The sequence below is a fragment of the Lasioglossum baleicum genome, chromosome 19, assembly GCF_051020765.1.
Source record: "Lasioglossum baleicum chromosome 19, iyLasBale1, whole genome shotgun sequence".
Taxonomy (NCBI): Eukaryota; Metazoa; Arthropoda; class Insecta; order Hymenoptera; family Halictidae; genus Lasioglossum; species Lasioglossum baleicum.
In genome coordinates, this window is record NC_134947.1 from 5034266 (window position 1) to 5052954 (window position 18689).

Below are 18689 nucleotides of genomic sequence, written 5' to 3' on the forward strand. Positions count from 1 at the left end.
ACTCATTCTAAAGCTTGAGACCTCCACTTTTGCAACGCAGTGTCCATTATCCTCTAGACTACTTTCACACGATGTACTAAACTCGCTTGTAAAATCTGGAAAGAAAGAAGAAGAAAATATGCGTGTAGTAAGCGGTTAAAATCATTGAAGAAAGAAAGAAAGAAAGAAGATTTTGTGTTTCGCGCGAAGATCCGCAGGCCAGCGATCAAGATCGTCCACGCGCAACGTGCAAATCCGTGATAGAATCAGTGAATGGTCAGACAAGGGTCAGTCTCAGGTCAATCACTGGTTTCACTGAGCGGTCAGTCAGGTTCGAATTACTAATTACGATGTAGCGGATTACTCGTCATCGAATCGCGAATACGCAAAGTTCGATCGAGTAATTTTGAAGCAGCCTGCGCAGAGATTAGAGGGGGGGAGGGGGATCAACCAAAGAGCCGTGGCAGATATGACATGCCCGCGATGTCCAATTCCTCGAAAATGTCATCGTAGTCACGACACGGAACCAGGTAAACGGGGAACCAGTTCCAATTAATTTGCGAATATCGAATATCGTGGCATTAACACGGTTACATTTTCTGTTCGGTAATTGGCATTCCGTGAATCATCACGCGTTACTTCGGCGTGCCGAGAGCCGACGAGCGCTAAAATTAGAACCGCTGTTATCACGTTTAATTTTGCAATTGAACGGCTCCGCGACGTGCAAAGATCCTCGGCTGGCTCCTCCCATTTCTCTCTCAGTCGCTTTCTCTCTTGCTTATCTGACATGAACGCGAGACCCGAAAACTGGAGCCGATTACAGCCAGCCGAGGGAAATAACCATTTTATCCTCCCGTCCACTCGGTGATAAACCGGCGATTCCCAAAACGATAGAACGACTAATCGAATTTCAGTTATGTTATCGTCTTCCGTTCATGAATGGTGCTTCAACTTGACTGCGCTGATGTCCTTACACGTCTGCCGACGTTTTCTGCCGGTACTATTATATGTACACATACTGCGACAACCATATTCTAACCGAAAACAGTAATGTCTCTCCCAAGGTGGGGTTCGGAACCCACCTTATAAAACCTGTAGGTCCCGTCGCGAAAAAATCCCAACAGGATTAAGTGCGACGTAAAATAATCAATAAAAAAAGAACAGTAATGTCTCTATCGATGCAAAAGCCTCGGGTGGATTCAGTTGCGTCGATCGTAGAGGGGTAGCTATTTTTTTTGAGCTTCAACAGCCGAGCCGAACGTAGAGAAGGACAGCGCGACTCTCCGCGTCTCTTTCTTTCCCATAGGCTGTCCTTCCTTGCGTCCGAAACGTTCATCGACAATTAAACCACTAAATACAGTAGTAATTATATCGTGTTTGGTCTTGTTTTATATACTGCGAACAACCATATTCTAACCGAAAACAGGAATGTCTCTCCCAAGGTGGGGTTCGGAACCCACCTTATAAAACCTGTAGGTCCCGTCGCGAAAAAATCCCAACAGGATCAAGTGCGACGTAAAATAATCAATAAAAAAAGAACAGTAATGTCTCTATCGATGCGAAAGCCTCAGGTGGATTCAATTGCGTCGATCGTAGAGGGGTAGCTCTATTTTTTTGAGCTTCAACAGCCGAGCCGAACGTAGAGAAGGACAGCGCGACTCTTTCTTTCCCATAGGCTGTCCTTCCTTGCGTCCGAAACGTTCATCAACAATTAAACCACTAAATACAGTAGTAATTATATCGTGTTTGGTCTTGTTTTATATACTGCGAACAACCATGTTCTAACCGAAAACAGTAATTTCTCTCCCAAGGTGGGGTTCGGAACCCACCTTATAAAACCTGTAGGTCCCGTCGCGAAAAAATCCCAACAGGATTAAGTGCGACGTAAAATAATCAATAAAAAAAGAACAGTAATGTCTCTATCGATGCGAAAGCCTCAGGTGGATTCAATTGCGTCGATCGTAGAGGGGTAGCTCTATTTTTTTGAGCTTCAACAGCCGAGCCGAACGTAGAGAAGGACAGCGCGACTCTCCGCGTCTCTTTCTTTCCCATAGGCTGTCCTTCCTTGCGCCCGAAACGTTCATCGTCAACGATAGGAACCGTAATTGTTACGCTTCGCACCATCGAATGACAAAAAATGGATCTTATAAAAACGAATATAACGTAATAATGTCATTGGGTTTATTAAATGACGATTAATAGTAGTAAGGCTTGTCAAACTCGAGAATAAACTCCTGCTGTTAAACTAACCTCGTGGAATAACGCTTTGTTGCACAATCTTGTATAAGGGAAGCAATATTCCAGTTATACATACGAATATGTATAGCATGTATACATATACTCTACTATGTAAGTAGAAACAAATATCTATGTAATCACAGTTCTGTTATGGACTCAGCTTTATTCAAAGCGTTTCGGCACACACGATTCTGTGCATAATGCAGCTATTATCGTTGCCGTGCTTACACAAGCAACGACAATTATTGGACGAAAGAACATTAATCCCCTGGCCCACAGATTCATTGTTCTTCGCAGTAGCTGTTTTCGGTCCTTGCATTACCACACAATATATACTCTCGATGTATAGACGAATACTATTCGAGACGCAAGTCATTTTTTCTGTGGAAAAATTGTATTCGTAACATGTTGTCTTTTAAATGCTTGTTCTAATCAACATTTTTAAGAAATCTCATTAATTCGATCGTTTCCGATAAACATCTACATATATATGAGAAAGTTGATTCTGTTACAAAGTAGAACAGCTAATTCTTCGATCTGGCGCAGCGTGCGTCTCGCCGTCCGATTGTTAAAATTTGTTTCAGATAGAAAGAGGAAGTTGATATCAGACGTGAGATTGTTCAGTTATTAACAAGTTAGTTGAACAGGCTAGCTTCGTTTACGTGGAGACGCGACGGTGCCGTTTGAGGGTGTACGGAGCGAATAATTCACCGTCGACGAGTATAAGAGACGTTCATGGAATTATTATATTGCAGATCTACCCAGGGGTGCGCCAACCATCGTATCGGAACGTGAACGTTACGACCAGGGAGACACTTTGAGGGCAAATTGTAGCTTACCGCCCTCGACGCCGCCGGCTCATCTCTCATTCACCCTGAACAACGTGGCGGTAAGTGATACCCTGTAATCCACGTGTCATTATCGAATACGTAGTTACACGGAGCTGTGAAATTAATCGCATAAAAGTGTTAGTATACAAGCGACGTACTCTTCGCGCCACAGAGTTCGGTATCTCTGTCATCTCGGATAATTCCGCGGAGCATAGGGGTTGTTTGGCTCCAAGAGGCAAAACAGACATGGGAACCCTTTAATCGACGAGCGATGTAAGTACGCAACTTGCAAACCGAGTTTGCCACGCGATTAGCAACGATCATTACACAACCGTATATTTTAATTACTTTGATAGAAGTCGCTTCGGTACGCGAATGCTCGACGCGTATAATAAATTAAACGAACAATTTTTCCGAGAAACGATCGCGTCAAACGCAACTGACACATTCGTTCTAATAAACGCGGAAAAATCAAATATATGATTCTAAATGTGAAGTTAATTTCCGTCATATATTAATTTTAATCAGGGAAGAAAAATAACAGTTATTCTAAAATTTTCTACGATAAAAATCATTAATAGAAAGTTGATTCATATTGAAATTTAAGATAATCTACAACAAATGAATGGACGAATGAAGAATGATTGAAAATTATCGATTTTTATACTTTTAGGTTGCAAGTAACAGTTATTAGTGTCCAAAAGAATTAGATCCTCTTCGACAACTGTTATCGATGAAGAAAAATTTATTTCGATCACTCATAACTAGACAGCGGAACGTTATACAAAATAAAAATTGTCTGCATCGATTGCAAGAGATAGAAACCAAATAGAATGTTATTTCTCTTCCTTTAATGATTTCAATTGAGGAGAAATCATGTGCTAACTTCTTCAATTTTTAAAATTATTCAACTATTTTCAATTTCATCTACTCAATTTTACTATAAATGCATAAAGATCCGCTGTGCCATAACAGTTATCAATAAGAAAAATTAATTTGATCGCTCATAACAGTTATCGATGAGAGAAATTGATCTCGATAGCTCATAACAGTAATCAATAAGAAAAATTAATTTTGATCGCTCATAACAGTCATCAATGAAATAAACGCTATACTATGAGATATATCTCAGTGCTAAATTAAATCTGTGGTAGTGCCTTTTACATTTCTATATAAAATCTGCATTCTTTCGATTTTTTTCGAATTTTTCATTTTTTACAATCAGAGTTTGCACCGGAAAAATCTGAAAATCACACCTAATATGTGGCTTAGTATCCGAAATGTGCCAGATTTTTTTCAGTATTTTTCATTGTCAATAAATAGGGAAAATGGGACAAAAACTGGTTTTTCGATTTTTTTTTCAATAACCCTTACAGATGAGATATGGGGCTGAAACTTGAAGGAGAGAGGTCTTTTTGTCCATGCTCGATTAACATTCCGCCGGGGGCGAATTTCAAGAAGTTTATTTCGATCGCTCATAACAGTTATTCGATGCAATAAATTTATTTCGATCGCTCATAACAGTTATTCGATGCCATAAATTTATTTCGATTGCTCATAACAGTTATTCGATGCAATGAATTTATTTCGATCGCTCATAACAGTTATTCGATGCAATAAATTTATTTCGATCGCTCATAACAGTTATTCGATGCAATAAATTTATTTCGTTCGCTCATAACAGTTATTCGATGCAATAAATTTATTTCGATCGCTCATAACAGTTATTCGATGCAATAAATTTATTTCGATCGCTCATAACAGTTATTCGATGCAATAAATTTATTTCGTTCGCTCATAACAGTTATTCGATGCAATAAATTTATTTCGATCGCTCATAACAGTTATTCGATGCAATAAATTTATTTCGATCGCTCATAACAGTTATTCGATGCAATAAATTTATTTCGATCGCTCATAACAGTTATTCGATGCAATAAATTTATTTCGATCGCTCATAACAGTTATTCGATGCAATAAATTTATTTCGATCGCTCATAACAGTTATTCGATGCAATAAATTTATTTCGTTCGCTCATAACAGTTATTCGATGCAATAAATTTATTTCGATCGCTCATAACAGTTATTCGATGCAATAAATTTATTTCGTTCGCTCATAACAGTTATTCGATGCAATAAATTTATTTCGATCGCTCATAACAGTTATTCGATGCAATAAATTTATTTCGATCGCTCATAACAGTTATTCGATGCAATAAATTTATTTCGTTCGCTCATAACAGTTATTCGATGCAATAAATTTATTTCGATCGCTCATAACAGTTATAGATGAGAATCAACGTGAGAATAAATAAAAATCGTGTGGATCTCTCTTAACGTATGCCATCTTTTCGTCCAGAACAGTATGTACATCGGTGTATCGTATTTACCCTTATTGGCTAATGTGATCCGGTGTTGTCATCCCCGGGGATTACAGATAATGCATTGCCACCGGCAACGTGCTTCCGTTCCGGCGCGATGCGGCTCGGCCACGAATTAGTCAACATTTTTGCGGGTTTCTAATTTAATTTAAATCCTGTATATCCCACCGAAAAGTCGGTGAAAACAAAAACAAAAAGAACGGCGGAATATCGCGACTGAAATGTCAGACGAAAATCCTGTCAGCGGATATAATTATTCAGGTGAAGCTGGACTTTAAAAATGATGAGAAACAAATTCTCTTCCCGAAGGAAGACACCGCGGCTAATATACACAGAGTCATAGAATGGTGCACCCGGAAAGATTTTTCAAGAGGAAAAAGTTCTCTTCTTTGCTTAACCTCCTTAACTTTTATAGAGCGGCTCCTCAAACTTTCATACTGCGATAACTTCCACATTCTCCTCGTATATCGTGCAATTACTTCGCCGGTGTATATGTATATGTACCACGTACACGTACATGTATGTACATACGTATATGTAGAGCATGTATGCACGGGGAGAAGGAGTTCCCGATGTTATCAGTGAAAATTGATTTCGGCGGTAGGAAAAAGCGTCCGCGGAAAAAGTTATTCTGCACTAAGAGGCAAATATTGTGAACGACGGAAACTCTTTTTTAAAATTTACTTTGTATCGGCGACGCGTTCAAATGCCGGCACGGTATTTTCATCGAACGTCGATTTCCGTAAATGTCGTCGCTCGCGTCTCGACACACAAATAAGCAACTCGACGAACGATATTAACGCGCAAACGTATTCGAGCCAATTATACCGCGCCAACATTATACAGGGTTGGGCACTATAAACAGGTCACTTGAATAACTCGGCTGCAATCGGTGTTAGGAAGAAATGCATCTGATGGAAATTGCTTGGTTTCGAGGGGGCATTCATCTGATGTTAGTAGCTTTTTTGTAGGTGGACGCGTAAAGGACATATGAAGGTCTACTTCATTTTTTTTTTAAACGGAATGAGGTATTTTTTAATACGTCAATCGATGCAGCTGGACTGTTGTTATGAAAGAGATAATACTAACCTATGTATGTCGAAAAGTCAGTAGTTCAGGAGATATTGCAATTTAAATATTATACATCGAAAATCTCCGAATTCAAATTTCAGAATATTTTTCCGCAGTTGTGTGCCCTGTCTCGACAAACATATTTTATTTCATCGTTATTTCATCGAAACGTTTCTCGAAAAATACAGCTTGTTAACAAAAATTAACTGAAATATCAATACAATTTTATATTGATAATTAGACTGCGGATCTTTATGCAAAATAAAAATTGCCTGTATCGATTGCAAGGAATAGAAACCAAACAGAATGTTATTTCCTGCCTGAATAATTTTAATGGATGAGAAATCATATATTGAGATTTTCAATTTTTTAAATTTCCCTGCAATTTTCAATTTGATCTACTCAATTTTTCTATAAAAGCATAAAGGTACGCAGTCTATTGATAATGATAAATTTTACATTGATGTATAAAATTCGAGTCGTTATTCAAGTTAGAAAACGCTGCGATAGGGGGTGATTTATTATTTTCCGAAACAATAACAGTTCGAATTTCGTTATCGGCAACATTTATCGATTAAAAACATATAGAAGAAACCGATGCTACGGAGAAACGGAAAACCAGCGAGTTCATCGCGTTCAGCTCGTTCGCGCTGGATTTTGTTTAAACATCTTCGATCCGTTTGATATTTTCCGAAAGCTTGTTGCCTCCGCGTGTGCATTCGAATATATTGCATTCTTACCGGAAATATTTGTCGACCCTACAGGGAAGAGCACGCTGAACTATTGGAAAACTGATCCCGAACAGAAAAGAGCTTTCACGGAGTATATACAATACACAGTGTTCCCAAACTGGTACAACTCGAAAGGGGGATGAAAAGCAGCGTGAAAAAATGAGTGGAGAATTTCGAATGAAATTTGTTCGTAATTCCTTTCGCATTCGAGAAAACAAAACACACAAGTTCTTGCACGTCGACTTGTCCCGAGATCGAGTTTCCCACGGAAAAATGTCATTTTAGTTTCGCTCTTCTAGTTTTTTTTTTTTTTTTACATACGGAAATACTTTTTTTCCACTATTTCGCAAACGGCTCGAGCGTAGCTACGCTATACTTACCCGCGTGTGGAAACGTTCGCACGCCTACGTAGTTTTAACCACTACATTTTTCTCCGGATAAAATTCCAAACGAACCTACCGAATAATAAAAAAATGTATCATAAAAAAAAAAAGCTTTTTAAATACCACGCTTACGTTAAAATGCACTAAAAAGGAGAAAATAATTTTTTTTAGACATCAGTGGCTATAAATAAAAGCGTGGAACGATAAACTATATTCTTTTTATAGTCACTAATGTCTGAAAAAATTATTTTCTCCTTTCTAGTGCATTTTAATATAAGCGCGTGGTTTTAAAAAGTTTCTGCATATATTTTTTATTTTCTACTTTTTAGTCTTTTTTCAATGGAACGCAAGATATACATGATTATAATTAAAGATGTATTAATAACTGTATAACTGTATCTTGGTCAAAAGAATTTCTTCTAGATTATAGTTGGTTTTTTGTAGAAGTACTAGTATGAACGCAAGGTATGGAAATACGCGAGATAGAATGAGGGGATGACTCCGAGAGACGACGTCTCTTGATGGAATCCGAAATTGTCCGAAATGGAACGGAATGAACGGAACACCACACTGACTGAGCTCCTTCGATGCGAAATGGGTCGGAGTGGGAACGCGTAGTGGAGTGGGGAGCGCTGGCGCGCGGAGTGGGGATCGCTAAACGCGATGTCGTACTGCCGAGCGTCGCGCGACGAGGTGTGACGGTTAATTTTAAAATTTTTTTCTCCTACACGCACAGTTTTTTTAAATATTTGTTGTTTTAATATCGCATTGTCATCCAGTTCTGAGCTATGTTTAAAGTTTCAAGTCTCTAGCTCAGCGAGAAGTGCTTTAAAATTTGATTACAAGATTTGAGGCATACAACAACACGACAACTCGGCAAGCTAATATAAGCGTGGTAATAAAACCAACGAAACTCGCCTACTTGCAAAGTATTTTCCTTAGACTCTGCACGAGTAACAATATTAAAAAGCATGAGAAATTTGACAAACTCGTCTCAGAAATTGCATTCGTAGTCCCTCGAATCTTCGAACGCGAATGGAGAGAGAGAGAGAGAGAGAGCCCGAAGCGAAGATACACGAGGAAAGGTCTCGCTGCAATCTATACACGTCCCGAGGGGACGTCTCACTTTTATCATATTGCATTACTTGCTCATAAGCGTGAGTGCAAAAGAAAAACGTGTGCGGGGGAGGTTTGCTATTTCCTTTAACTCGCGGCACGGGAAAAAAACCACTCGGAATGTACGGTTATGGGGGGAGAGCTTGGTTCTTCACCAGACGAGCCGGAGAAAATTAGTAGTACGCGTACACACGCGGCCCCAAAGAAACCCTGTCTTATAAGGAGTGGCGAGAGAGGCTGGGCCGACGGCAGCTTCGGTTTGTTAGTTTCTTACGTTTAACGCCGCGCCGCGCCGTCTCGGGATATCCGCCGAATTTGTACGGAGCATTTTCGTCGGAACAAGAAATAAGTAATTTCGCAAATGACGCTCGGCCGTGGTGAAGTTCCAACGAACCAAATATATATACCTATATATGTACTCGCCGCCACCCCGAGAGCAGATACTAATTTGCACGCCAGATATATTTACAGAACTACCGCTTTATTAACTGGCGTTTTAGCGACCGAGCTGAATCATTATTCCGGAAGAGGTTGTTGCGTCGTAACACTGCTCAACGATATCACTGTCCAACAAATTTCAACTTTTTTTATGTTCCCTAGTTACTGTTGGGTCCTTATTAGGGTGCAGTTATAGCGGAGCGGCGAGCATCGATGATAGCGGCGCGGTGAAAACAAACCAACATTCGTGACAACATTTCGACACATGCTAAAGAAAAAGTACACATGTATTTTCTTTGTTCCTCGTTACTACTCGTTTTTGTTCACCACACTGCTCCACTATAATCGCATACTTATGGAGTTTTCTGCGCTGATTTCGAATCTGTCCTTAATTTTTCTCCTATACGCACAGTTGTTGAGGAACATGGCTTTTGGGAAAAACATGTTTTTAAACAAATATTGTGATGTTATTATAAAAGATATTGAATTGTTCTTTGCAGCAAAAGATTCTGTAGACTTTCCCGAATACAGTGATGTGCAATAGTAATACATTATGATTGTTTAAACATGTTTAAACAATGATTAAAGACGGAGAGACACCACTTTTGCACCAATTTTTTGTGTTCTACAAATTCTGCTCGTTCCACTAAAAAAGTGTGAAATAAAAGAATTCTACAAAAAAGAATTAAACCGACTTCGAAAAAACGCAACAAAAGATTCACCAATCTTTTTATTTGATCAACTACGTTGCACTTTATATCGAAAACCTTCAACAAGATCAAGAACATTGCTTTCAGCAATATTTGACCATTGAATTTTCATGAAACTGCTGTCTCTAAAATTTCTACGGGGAATATGCATTTTTTACCGATTTTTCGGGATGACAAACACGGTTTCCGCAACGTGATCTTAATCTTGCAGAATTAATGATTCACAACTAAATTTAAATCTCGGCAATATTTCGCTGTCGAGTATTTGCTTGCGCTTTTACGTGAAATTATCATTAGCTGTGGCAAACATAACTTTTAATGACGAAACTTCCGCGTGTGCCGCGTGACAAATTATTACTTTTAGTCATACTTTCCGTTTTCACGGTTTTACAGTTTGTAACGAGTCCACCCGCCGCGCAAATGATTAACTATTTATTCAAAGTCAATAACAGATGCGTCGAAACTACCGGTAGCGCAAAAAATGAAAATTTCAGAACCTGTAATTACGAATATCCGAAAAATACTGACATTAATAATGAAAAATATTTTTACATAGAAAAATATGGAAACTGTTTTTCTTCTTCATCGATAACAGTTATCGAAGAGGATCCAATTTTTTCGGACACGAATAAACGCTAGCTGTAACCAAAAAGTATAAAAATTATCTGAAATTTCAATAATAATCAACTTTCTATTAATGATTTTTATCGTGGAAAATTTTAGAATAACTGTAACTTTTGGTCGCTGGAAAAAAGAAGGAGGAATAAAAATCGAGGAGACCGGGTCCGTCCATTGTGAACGTTTGACGAGAAGCCTGGAGCCGGGTGCGGCGTTTGCCTTATGGCTTCTGTCATTTCTGATAAACATACGCGGATGGCCTCTCGTAACACCTTGATATAGGAAACGTTATGGCTGTTACGTTCCTTCTAGACCTGGCGGTCTGGTGAACCTACTTCGAAGCTGGTTTTACGGTTCTGTAAAAATGCGCGTTTACCGTCGCACGGGGAATACGTCATTTTGTCATCTTGTACCGCGGTCCGACGATAAGGGTCTATCAAAGGTTTCAGATAGCCGCCATTTAACATGGCGTCGCTGAATCGCTCACGTGCAACCTTTATTAAAGGCCGTAAACACAACACGTACATCTCGCAAGGCGCACTTTGTCTCTCGTTTCCTACTAACATTGTTCGTACTGCGATTTTTATAATAACACGAACGATGCAACCATCTTGTTGTTGTAACAATAATATATCAACAGATAGAATGGTACGAATGTTTTGTAGATGTAGACAAAATCTGAAATGTATGGTTTAGTTAGAATTTGAGGCTGCTGCGAAAAGTTCAATCTTTTCCAACTCGGATCGGATTTATTGTTGTACATGCTATTTTTTTAAAGGGAATTATCCGAGTTTAAGTATCGACGATTTTTCGCAAATCGGATATTTCGCGTTCAAATACATTTTCAACCCACCGTATGACGAATTTGTAATCAGGCGCTCTATCTAGAGCCCTCGTTTCACTGCGGCACGTATATTTCTCAATAACGTGGACGGGGATCTGTTGTTCGGACGAGATTTATTTCGTATTCATACGAAATATTTTGTATTCATACGTGTCACGTGACAATGTCGAATACCGCGAAGGCGAAACATCGCCGCGACATGCCGCGGGCTTTACTCTTTAAGTAGATTATGCCAGATGCATCGTTAACTAGAAAGCTAGACTAGAAAACACGAATATATTTTACTGCGACTTACGCCGCTTCCGGGATTACTGTCGCCACAATTCGACACGGACTCGTGCAGTCCGTCAATGAAAGCTCGACTCTCGGCCAGCGTGAAGAAAAACTACGGGAAATGATGTGTCGCACGTTAAAAAAAATTTTTTCCGCGCTTGGTATTGGAAAGACCACAGTTTTCTTGAAATTGTGCAAGTTCAACGAATTCTTTCAAGGTTAAAAAACGTTCGTACCACAATCTCCACAATTATCCCATATTCTGCAAAGTTTCAGCTTTCATTTAAAAAAAATTTCATCGCTCTATCTCATTTCTATCGAAAGTTCTTTGACTTTGACACAGATTTCGTCTAGCCTCTCCGACGGTCAACATGCAGCCGAATATTGCAAAACCATTGCTCGGAAACCTAAAAGAAGGACTTTCGAGGCAAACAGCGCCCTAGATTGATCTTTCATCCAGCGATTTTAACTACTAGAAAACCCCGTCTTTGCATTATCGAGAAATCAGAAGTGGAATCCCTGATCCTTGCAATCCTCGCGTACGTATACGTGGTCTAGCGGTGTGTTCACGCGCGAGCGTCGTCTGTTGGAAAAGACTCCCTCAAAAATCAAAAAGTTCAATAGTTTTCCGGAAAATAATTCCTAAAAATTAGTGCCTCGAATACTAGAATACCCCGTTAAATATTGTATTCGCTATGGACGAATAAAATTTTCTCAGTCTAATTCGGTTCCCGGTGCTCTATAAAACACTATGCGGGCGGGATTAAATTAATTGACTTATGGCCCGAGATAACTTTCGCACATCAAATGCACAACTCGCAAGAAGAATGATCGGGGTAGCAGCTGCACGCAAGGCCGTCTGGGTGAAAGGTTTATTGGATCCTAAGTTGCCACCTGAAGGCACCGAGGACCGATGTCCGTGTGCACTCGCGTCGTCCCAGGTAAACCTTTTTCACCCGTGTATTTTCTTCCGCTGGCTCGCAGGTGAGCCTCCGGGGCCTTTGTTGTTCTTAGCCTCGTGAACTATGGGCGGACATTATAAAGTATAAAGGCAGCAGTCCTGGGAATTCGCGAGGAAATGACCGCGCCGGTTTTTCCAACCGAGAAAACTTTCCCCGGGGCGGTGGCATTGAAGAAATTACGAAATTTTAACCGGACCCGCGAAAACCGCCTCGCCTCGCCTCGCTGCGCGCCGGCTTGATGAATAATATCTCGTGCATTATTTTCTTTTGTCGCGCAAATTCGTTCTAAGGAGATGAAATCGACTCTTGAGGACCGTGCCATTTTTCCCTTCTCGTTCCATTTACTCCCGGCCGATAAGAAACATGAAATAACAGTGGCGCGAGAAATCGCTTTCGTTATTTAGATTTGCGTTTCACGGGTCGTGTGTTGCGTTAATATTAATTAATGAAATTAATAAAATGGGTAATAAATAATATGTTTTCATTTGACAGCGAAATTAATGGTTAACGATGTTAGATTCAGCATTGGGATCATTCCATGCCAAATCGATCACTTTTTTTCAGGCACCATCGTCGATTTTGTTCTAAATGAAATATGTTGTAGTCCATGAGAAATTAGGGGGGGAGGGTTTAAGTCACATCATTTTGCCGGTTTCGAATTTTTTTTCGAAATGACAGGCCTTCAAAGTTTTCAATTTTTGTTTCAACAAATTGTATCCATCTTTCGACATTATAAAGTTGATTTTCGAGGTTGAAAAAATTATTTTGTAATAGCCCAATCCTTCCCGAATAAAACAAAAAAAAAAACGTAGCTCAATCGGACAAACAGTTCCCGAGATAAAAATTCGTGAACGAGGCCCGTTTTCGCCGAAATTTGCAAAAATTGAAAACTTTGAAGGACTGCCATTAATACGAAACCGGCAAAATGATGACTTAAACCCCCCCTAATTTCTCATGGACTACAACATATTTCATTTATCCTCGTAGGAGAAAGGCATAAAGTAAAGAGCAGCCTTTATATCTGCCTAAGAAAGCTATAGAACCTCCATGGTGAAGAATTTGTCCTTATGAAATGCACAATTTCTTTAAAAACTCGATTGATTTCATCGTTTTCATTTAAAAGTGATGCACACTTGAAAAATGTCGATACAAGAAAGTTGATTTTTTATCGAATGAACACAGCTAATTCGTCGATTGCGACCACTGTGCGACGCGAAGATTAAAGCGGCGTGCTCGTAGAGCACGAGGAAAGTCTCGCGATAAAATCGCATAATACTCGAACAAAAGTGGCTTTTACTATAAGTATAATCCGGATCAAATTAGATGGAAGGAATTCGGTTTCATATTGTGTAGAGTGTAGAGGAACGTCAGCGACCCACAAACGACACTCGCATTCGGATGAATCGTTCGATCGTATTGTTCTTACGAACTGGCGAAATGGGCCAAGTACTCGCTGGCCGAAACGGTAATATCCTCGAGAACGCGTAATAGAAAGTGATATTAACCCAGATCGCAGTTTGTACTTAGACTTTTCTACTTCTTCAGGGCATATCGATGAAAGCGCCCAAGATCGACTCGTTTTCTACCGCTCGCAAGAATGGTTGAATAGTTGCTCTCGCCTCGCCGATAAGCGACGAACAAGAAGCCATTCTGTTGCACATTATTTGTGGGGTGGAAAGAAATTTTAACACTAATCTACGTCAAGAAACTTGTCCGGATTTCGCGTGGCTTTTATGGCGATCGGTGTTACAATCGTTGGGCTGCAATCGCTGTGTTTTGCCATCGGGTACATCCATTGGAATAACTTTTCATGAAAAATATCAGTAAACGAATTATGATGTATTTGGTACGTAATCCAGTAAACGAAGTCTCGATTCTCTAGGATCAATAGTTGCGGAGATATGGTCGCTTAAAGTTGAGCATTTTTGACAGCGCCCTTATCTGTCAAAAATGCTCAACTTTAAGCGACCATATCTCCTCAACTATTGATCCTAGGGGATCGAAACTGCATTTACATAACAAATACATCATAATTCGTAGGAGAAAGGTACTAAATTTTGATAAAAACACAATTCCCATGTACAGAGCAACGACAAAACAAATTTGCACTCCAACAAGCGAGACCGAACATACTTTTAATTAAATACGTTCCTATAAAAAACTTCCATACGATGCTGCTTTTCACTTCGATGAATATTCCAACTCGTATTCAGATTGGAATCGTTTGTAAAAACCGTTTGTCTGGCTCGCGTTTTTCACGTGTGCTCGCGGTTCGTCATTTCGGATGGTACATCGACCGAGAAGCGCGAAATCCGTGACAAATGATAGTTTGGCGGGGACGTATACAGGTAATTGTACAAAACTATGGAGATAATGAGGAAAATGAACATCCGACGGGACGCGGGCAACTGCCCGGAGTACAATAATGATCCGATTCGGCCGTGTCGGCTTCGACGAACCCGCAAGCACGTGTTTATCACCTGCAGGCACAATAGCTGCATCGTCAGTTCTTCCGTTGATCCGATTCAATTTAGATTAATCACGCGAGTCTTGTACAGGACGAAACGATCAAGACATTTTCGTTAAATCCAGAGTACACAGAGTTGTTTTTCAATGAACAACGTAATAATTAGTTTTCCTATTTTGATTCTCTCCCAAGATATCGTAAAGGTCACATTGACTTCTCTTACATAACATTGGAAGTTTTCCTGCGCAACAATTTCACCGGCACGGCGGTGGTACGTCAGCTAAATTCGCTGAAAACGGTTCTCGCACGCGCGGCACCGGCTCGCCGGGTTTGCCTTTCAATTGTTTATCGATCAGAATGGGATCGCCAGGATTGCTATGACCGGTCGCTCCGCCGCGCCGCGAAAACGAGCCGAAATGAAAGAAGACGCGCGGGTAAGGGTGAATAGCGGGTGGGGGTGCGGTGGTTGGGTAACAAACGTCGAAATGAATCCTGGTGATTCACGGTGGAGCCGTGTGTTGAGGGAATGGCCGAGATTATAGCATTTTTCGACGGTACTTTCGTTCTTCGTGGTAAATAGACGGTTGTCTAAAACGATAACGCAGAGAAGGGTGGACGGACCTCTTCCCCGGATCTTCCTCGGCCGTCGTGTGCGCGCGCGTATGCTCGTGCAATGCCGTCGTCGTGTAGAAACAACGGCCCACTTTTCCCGCATAGCTTCGACATAATGAAATGCATCGTCTTTTGAGGGTATAATCCAATGCAGATTAAAACCCTGACAGTGCTCCCATCCAGCGTTCCTTCGCCCCCGCGATACAAATTGCAGAGCAACGCCGCGCCGGTAGGACAGAAAAGGGTGTCGAGGCTAATCCGACGCTGAGCTCGTCATGACTTTATGGGCGAAGCTGACGGAGTGGAAAGGCATCCTTAGCAGGAAAAATCGAGGTCGACGGAGCAGTTTCTTCGTCTTCTCTCCCAAGCTTGCCCTTCCCTTTTCTTCTGATTTTTCTTTTCCCTCCGGTTCTCCTCCACTTTCCTTCCTTCCTTCCTTCCTTCCTTCACGGCCGGCGACCACGAAGAGAGAGAGGATAGAATGCAACCAGTTACGTACGCCTCTTTGCGGTGTCATCGAATCCTCGAGGAGAGGAACTTTGTACCGCGCGCGCGGACGACGACGAAGGGAGAAATCGGGTAACGACCTGGCCTTAACCACCTACCCAAACTAACTCATCAACTCTTCCCTTTCACCCCTCGCCCAAGCTCTCGAGGCCTGTTTCGCTTCCTCTTCCAGTTTCTCTTCGTCTCCTTCTAGCCACACACTTCGTGTCTCCTTCTTACCGAGTCTCATTCATTAAGTCTCAAGAACGGTCTCGCAATCTCTGTAGGGTCGTCAGTAGACGCGTACACGGCGTGCCGTTTGTTCTCCGCTGAAACTTGAGATGTCCTCCTCGGATAACACCCGCCCGAACCCTCGCCTCGCCTCGCCAACATCCACCAGACCGTCAACGCTCCTACGGATGTGTATATGTGTGTGTGTATCAGCGTGTGTATCGTTGCGCGCCGCACCACCCTGACCAATATCGTTGTATGTACGATACGTATACAGGTCCCGTGCACAACGCACCGTGGCAAAGACTCCGACGCACCCGATCAAGATAATAAAGCTTTCCACCCGTGACCCTGGACCCTCCGACAACAGGGTCGCCATGGCCCTTGACCTATCGACTGGACATCTTCATCGGACGGAGCTGTCACACGACACGATCGATCATCCCGGAAACACGGCACCGGTTTTCCATGGCACCCTATCTCTATTCGGGATGCGTGTGTGCGTACACACGTCGGAACACCGAATTTCAACGTGCCTCGGCACAGACAATGTAATCACGTTGTTTGCCAGCCCGTTCTGTCATTCGGACACAGAAGGTGGGCGGGCTCCAATCAAGAACCGACCCCTTTGATTCTGTTCTTCAATCCGCTACTGATCAGTCCTCGCGCGCGGCTCCTGAAAGTCAAGCGTGTCGCCGCGATCACGATACGGTAACTTCTCGATATTAAATGATATTGCTGTTCCAGTAACGCCGATTACATTTTCTATTGGAATTAAGCGGAAAATACTAAGGGTGGATTTATAGTGGAGCTGCGAGCATCGATGATAGCGGCGCGGTGAAAAGAAAGCAACATTCGTGACAACATTTCGACACATACTAATGAAAAAGTACATATGTACAGGATGCGCCGTCTGTAGGTACCATATGTTAAACGCTAAAACAATTGCTATTCGTAAACATTCCGGAGAATATTCTAGCGTATTTGACAGCTCATTTCATACCATTATTCACCATGAATAACTTAACACCAGCACAATGACTCTCCTCAGAAGATTGTTCCCGAATCGCTTAATCTCGAAAAATGGCGATTACAATTGGCCTCCACGTTCGCCGGATTTGACGCCTCCAGACTGCTCCAGACTTTTTTCTGTGGGGATATTTAAAGTCAAAAGTTTATGTTGGCGCGCCGCGGTCCCTCCAGGAGCTGAAAGATGCAATCCGTAAGGAAATAACGGAAATAATGCCCGAAACGTTGCAAAAAGTTATGGGAAATGCCCAAAAACGAGCATTTTTTTGCGTCGTTCATAAAGGTGATTACTTGCCCGACGTTGTATTTAAAAAATGAATTTTTTGTATTGGTATAAACCAAAGTAAATAAACAAACCTATTTTATAAGCATTTAACATATGGTACCTACAAATGGCGCACCCTGTATTTTGTTTCTTTTTTCACCGCCACAGCTCACCTCGCTGCTCCACTATAAATCCACCCTAAAGTCATTGTGTCAGCCCCGCTGCTTTATTTTCAAGTACCTTCGATTACGTCTTACAAACACGGAATTAATGAAATAACCGTGGAGCGAATAGGACGCGCTGAATTTTCGTAACTGTGACGCATACATGTGCAGGGTGTGTAAAAAGTAATGGTCATCCGTCGTAGGGGTGAATCTACACCTCTGGATCGGTGGACATTTGTAAGAGAAACTTGCCGCAAAATTGTTTATAACAAAGAAAATTGTTGTCGAAGTTTTTTCCAGAAAAAAGAAAGAACCGTATGCCGCAAACAAATTGATATATTAGCTGTTGAAGTTTTTGCAAAATTTGATTGTGTCGAATTACACGTATAGACAAAAGCCTACTAATTACAGTCCACACGTCTGTGTCGATGAGACAAAGCATGATCGTGTGCGTGCCTCGAGCAAACGAAATTTAAAGGGACATTCGAGGCACGCACACGATCATATTCTGAATAGTCTATGAAAATGTAAACACACTTACCTATATGTATATATACTATATATAGCTGTAATCTAATTATCGCATCATACCTTGCCGACAGTTCTGATAACGCAGTTCGGAAATTGTCAGGATTTACGATACGATCTGCGTGATAAACACTAACTACCTGTATGCAACAACTTCATAGGAAGTATGACATAATGTAAACGCATGACTGATTTACGATTAGGCTATGAACAATCTGCGTCCGAACTGTGGCTGGGATTATTGCGGCACGATCAGTCAATAAAATGCAGATTTCATTGATTCTCGTGGAAACCTGTGTCTATGGTTACACCGTTCTTGCGTTAAGGGGCTG

The 18689-nt window shown here is 41.1% G+C and overlaps 1 protein-coding gene across 1 annotated transcript in view; it reads left to right on the forward strand.

The window, feature by feature from the left end:
- Positions 1 to 18689, forward strand: part of LOC143218485 (uncharacterized) — a 190764-nt gene that overhangs the window by 115898 nt on the left and 56177 nt on the right. Inside the window, exon 4 of the mRNA XM_076443685.1 lies at positions 2973 to 3106. Within this exon, the coding sequence (XP_076299800.1) occupies positions 2973 to 3106 (134 nt within the window). The remainder of the gene's footprint in view (positions 1 to 2972; positions 3107 to 18689) is intronic.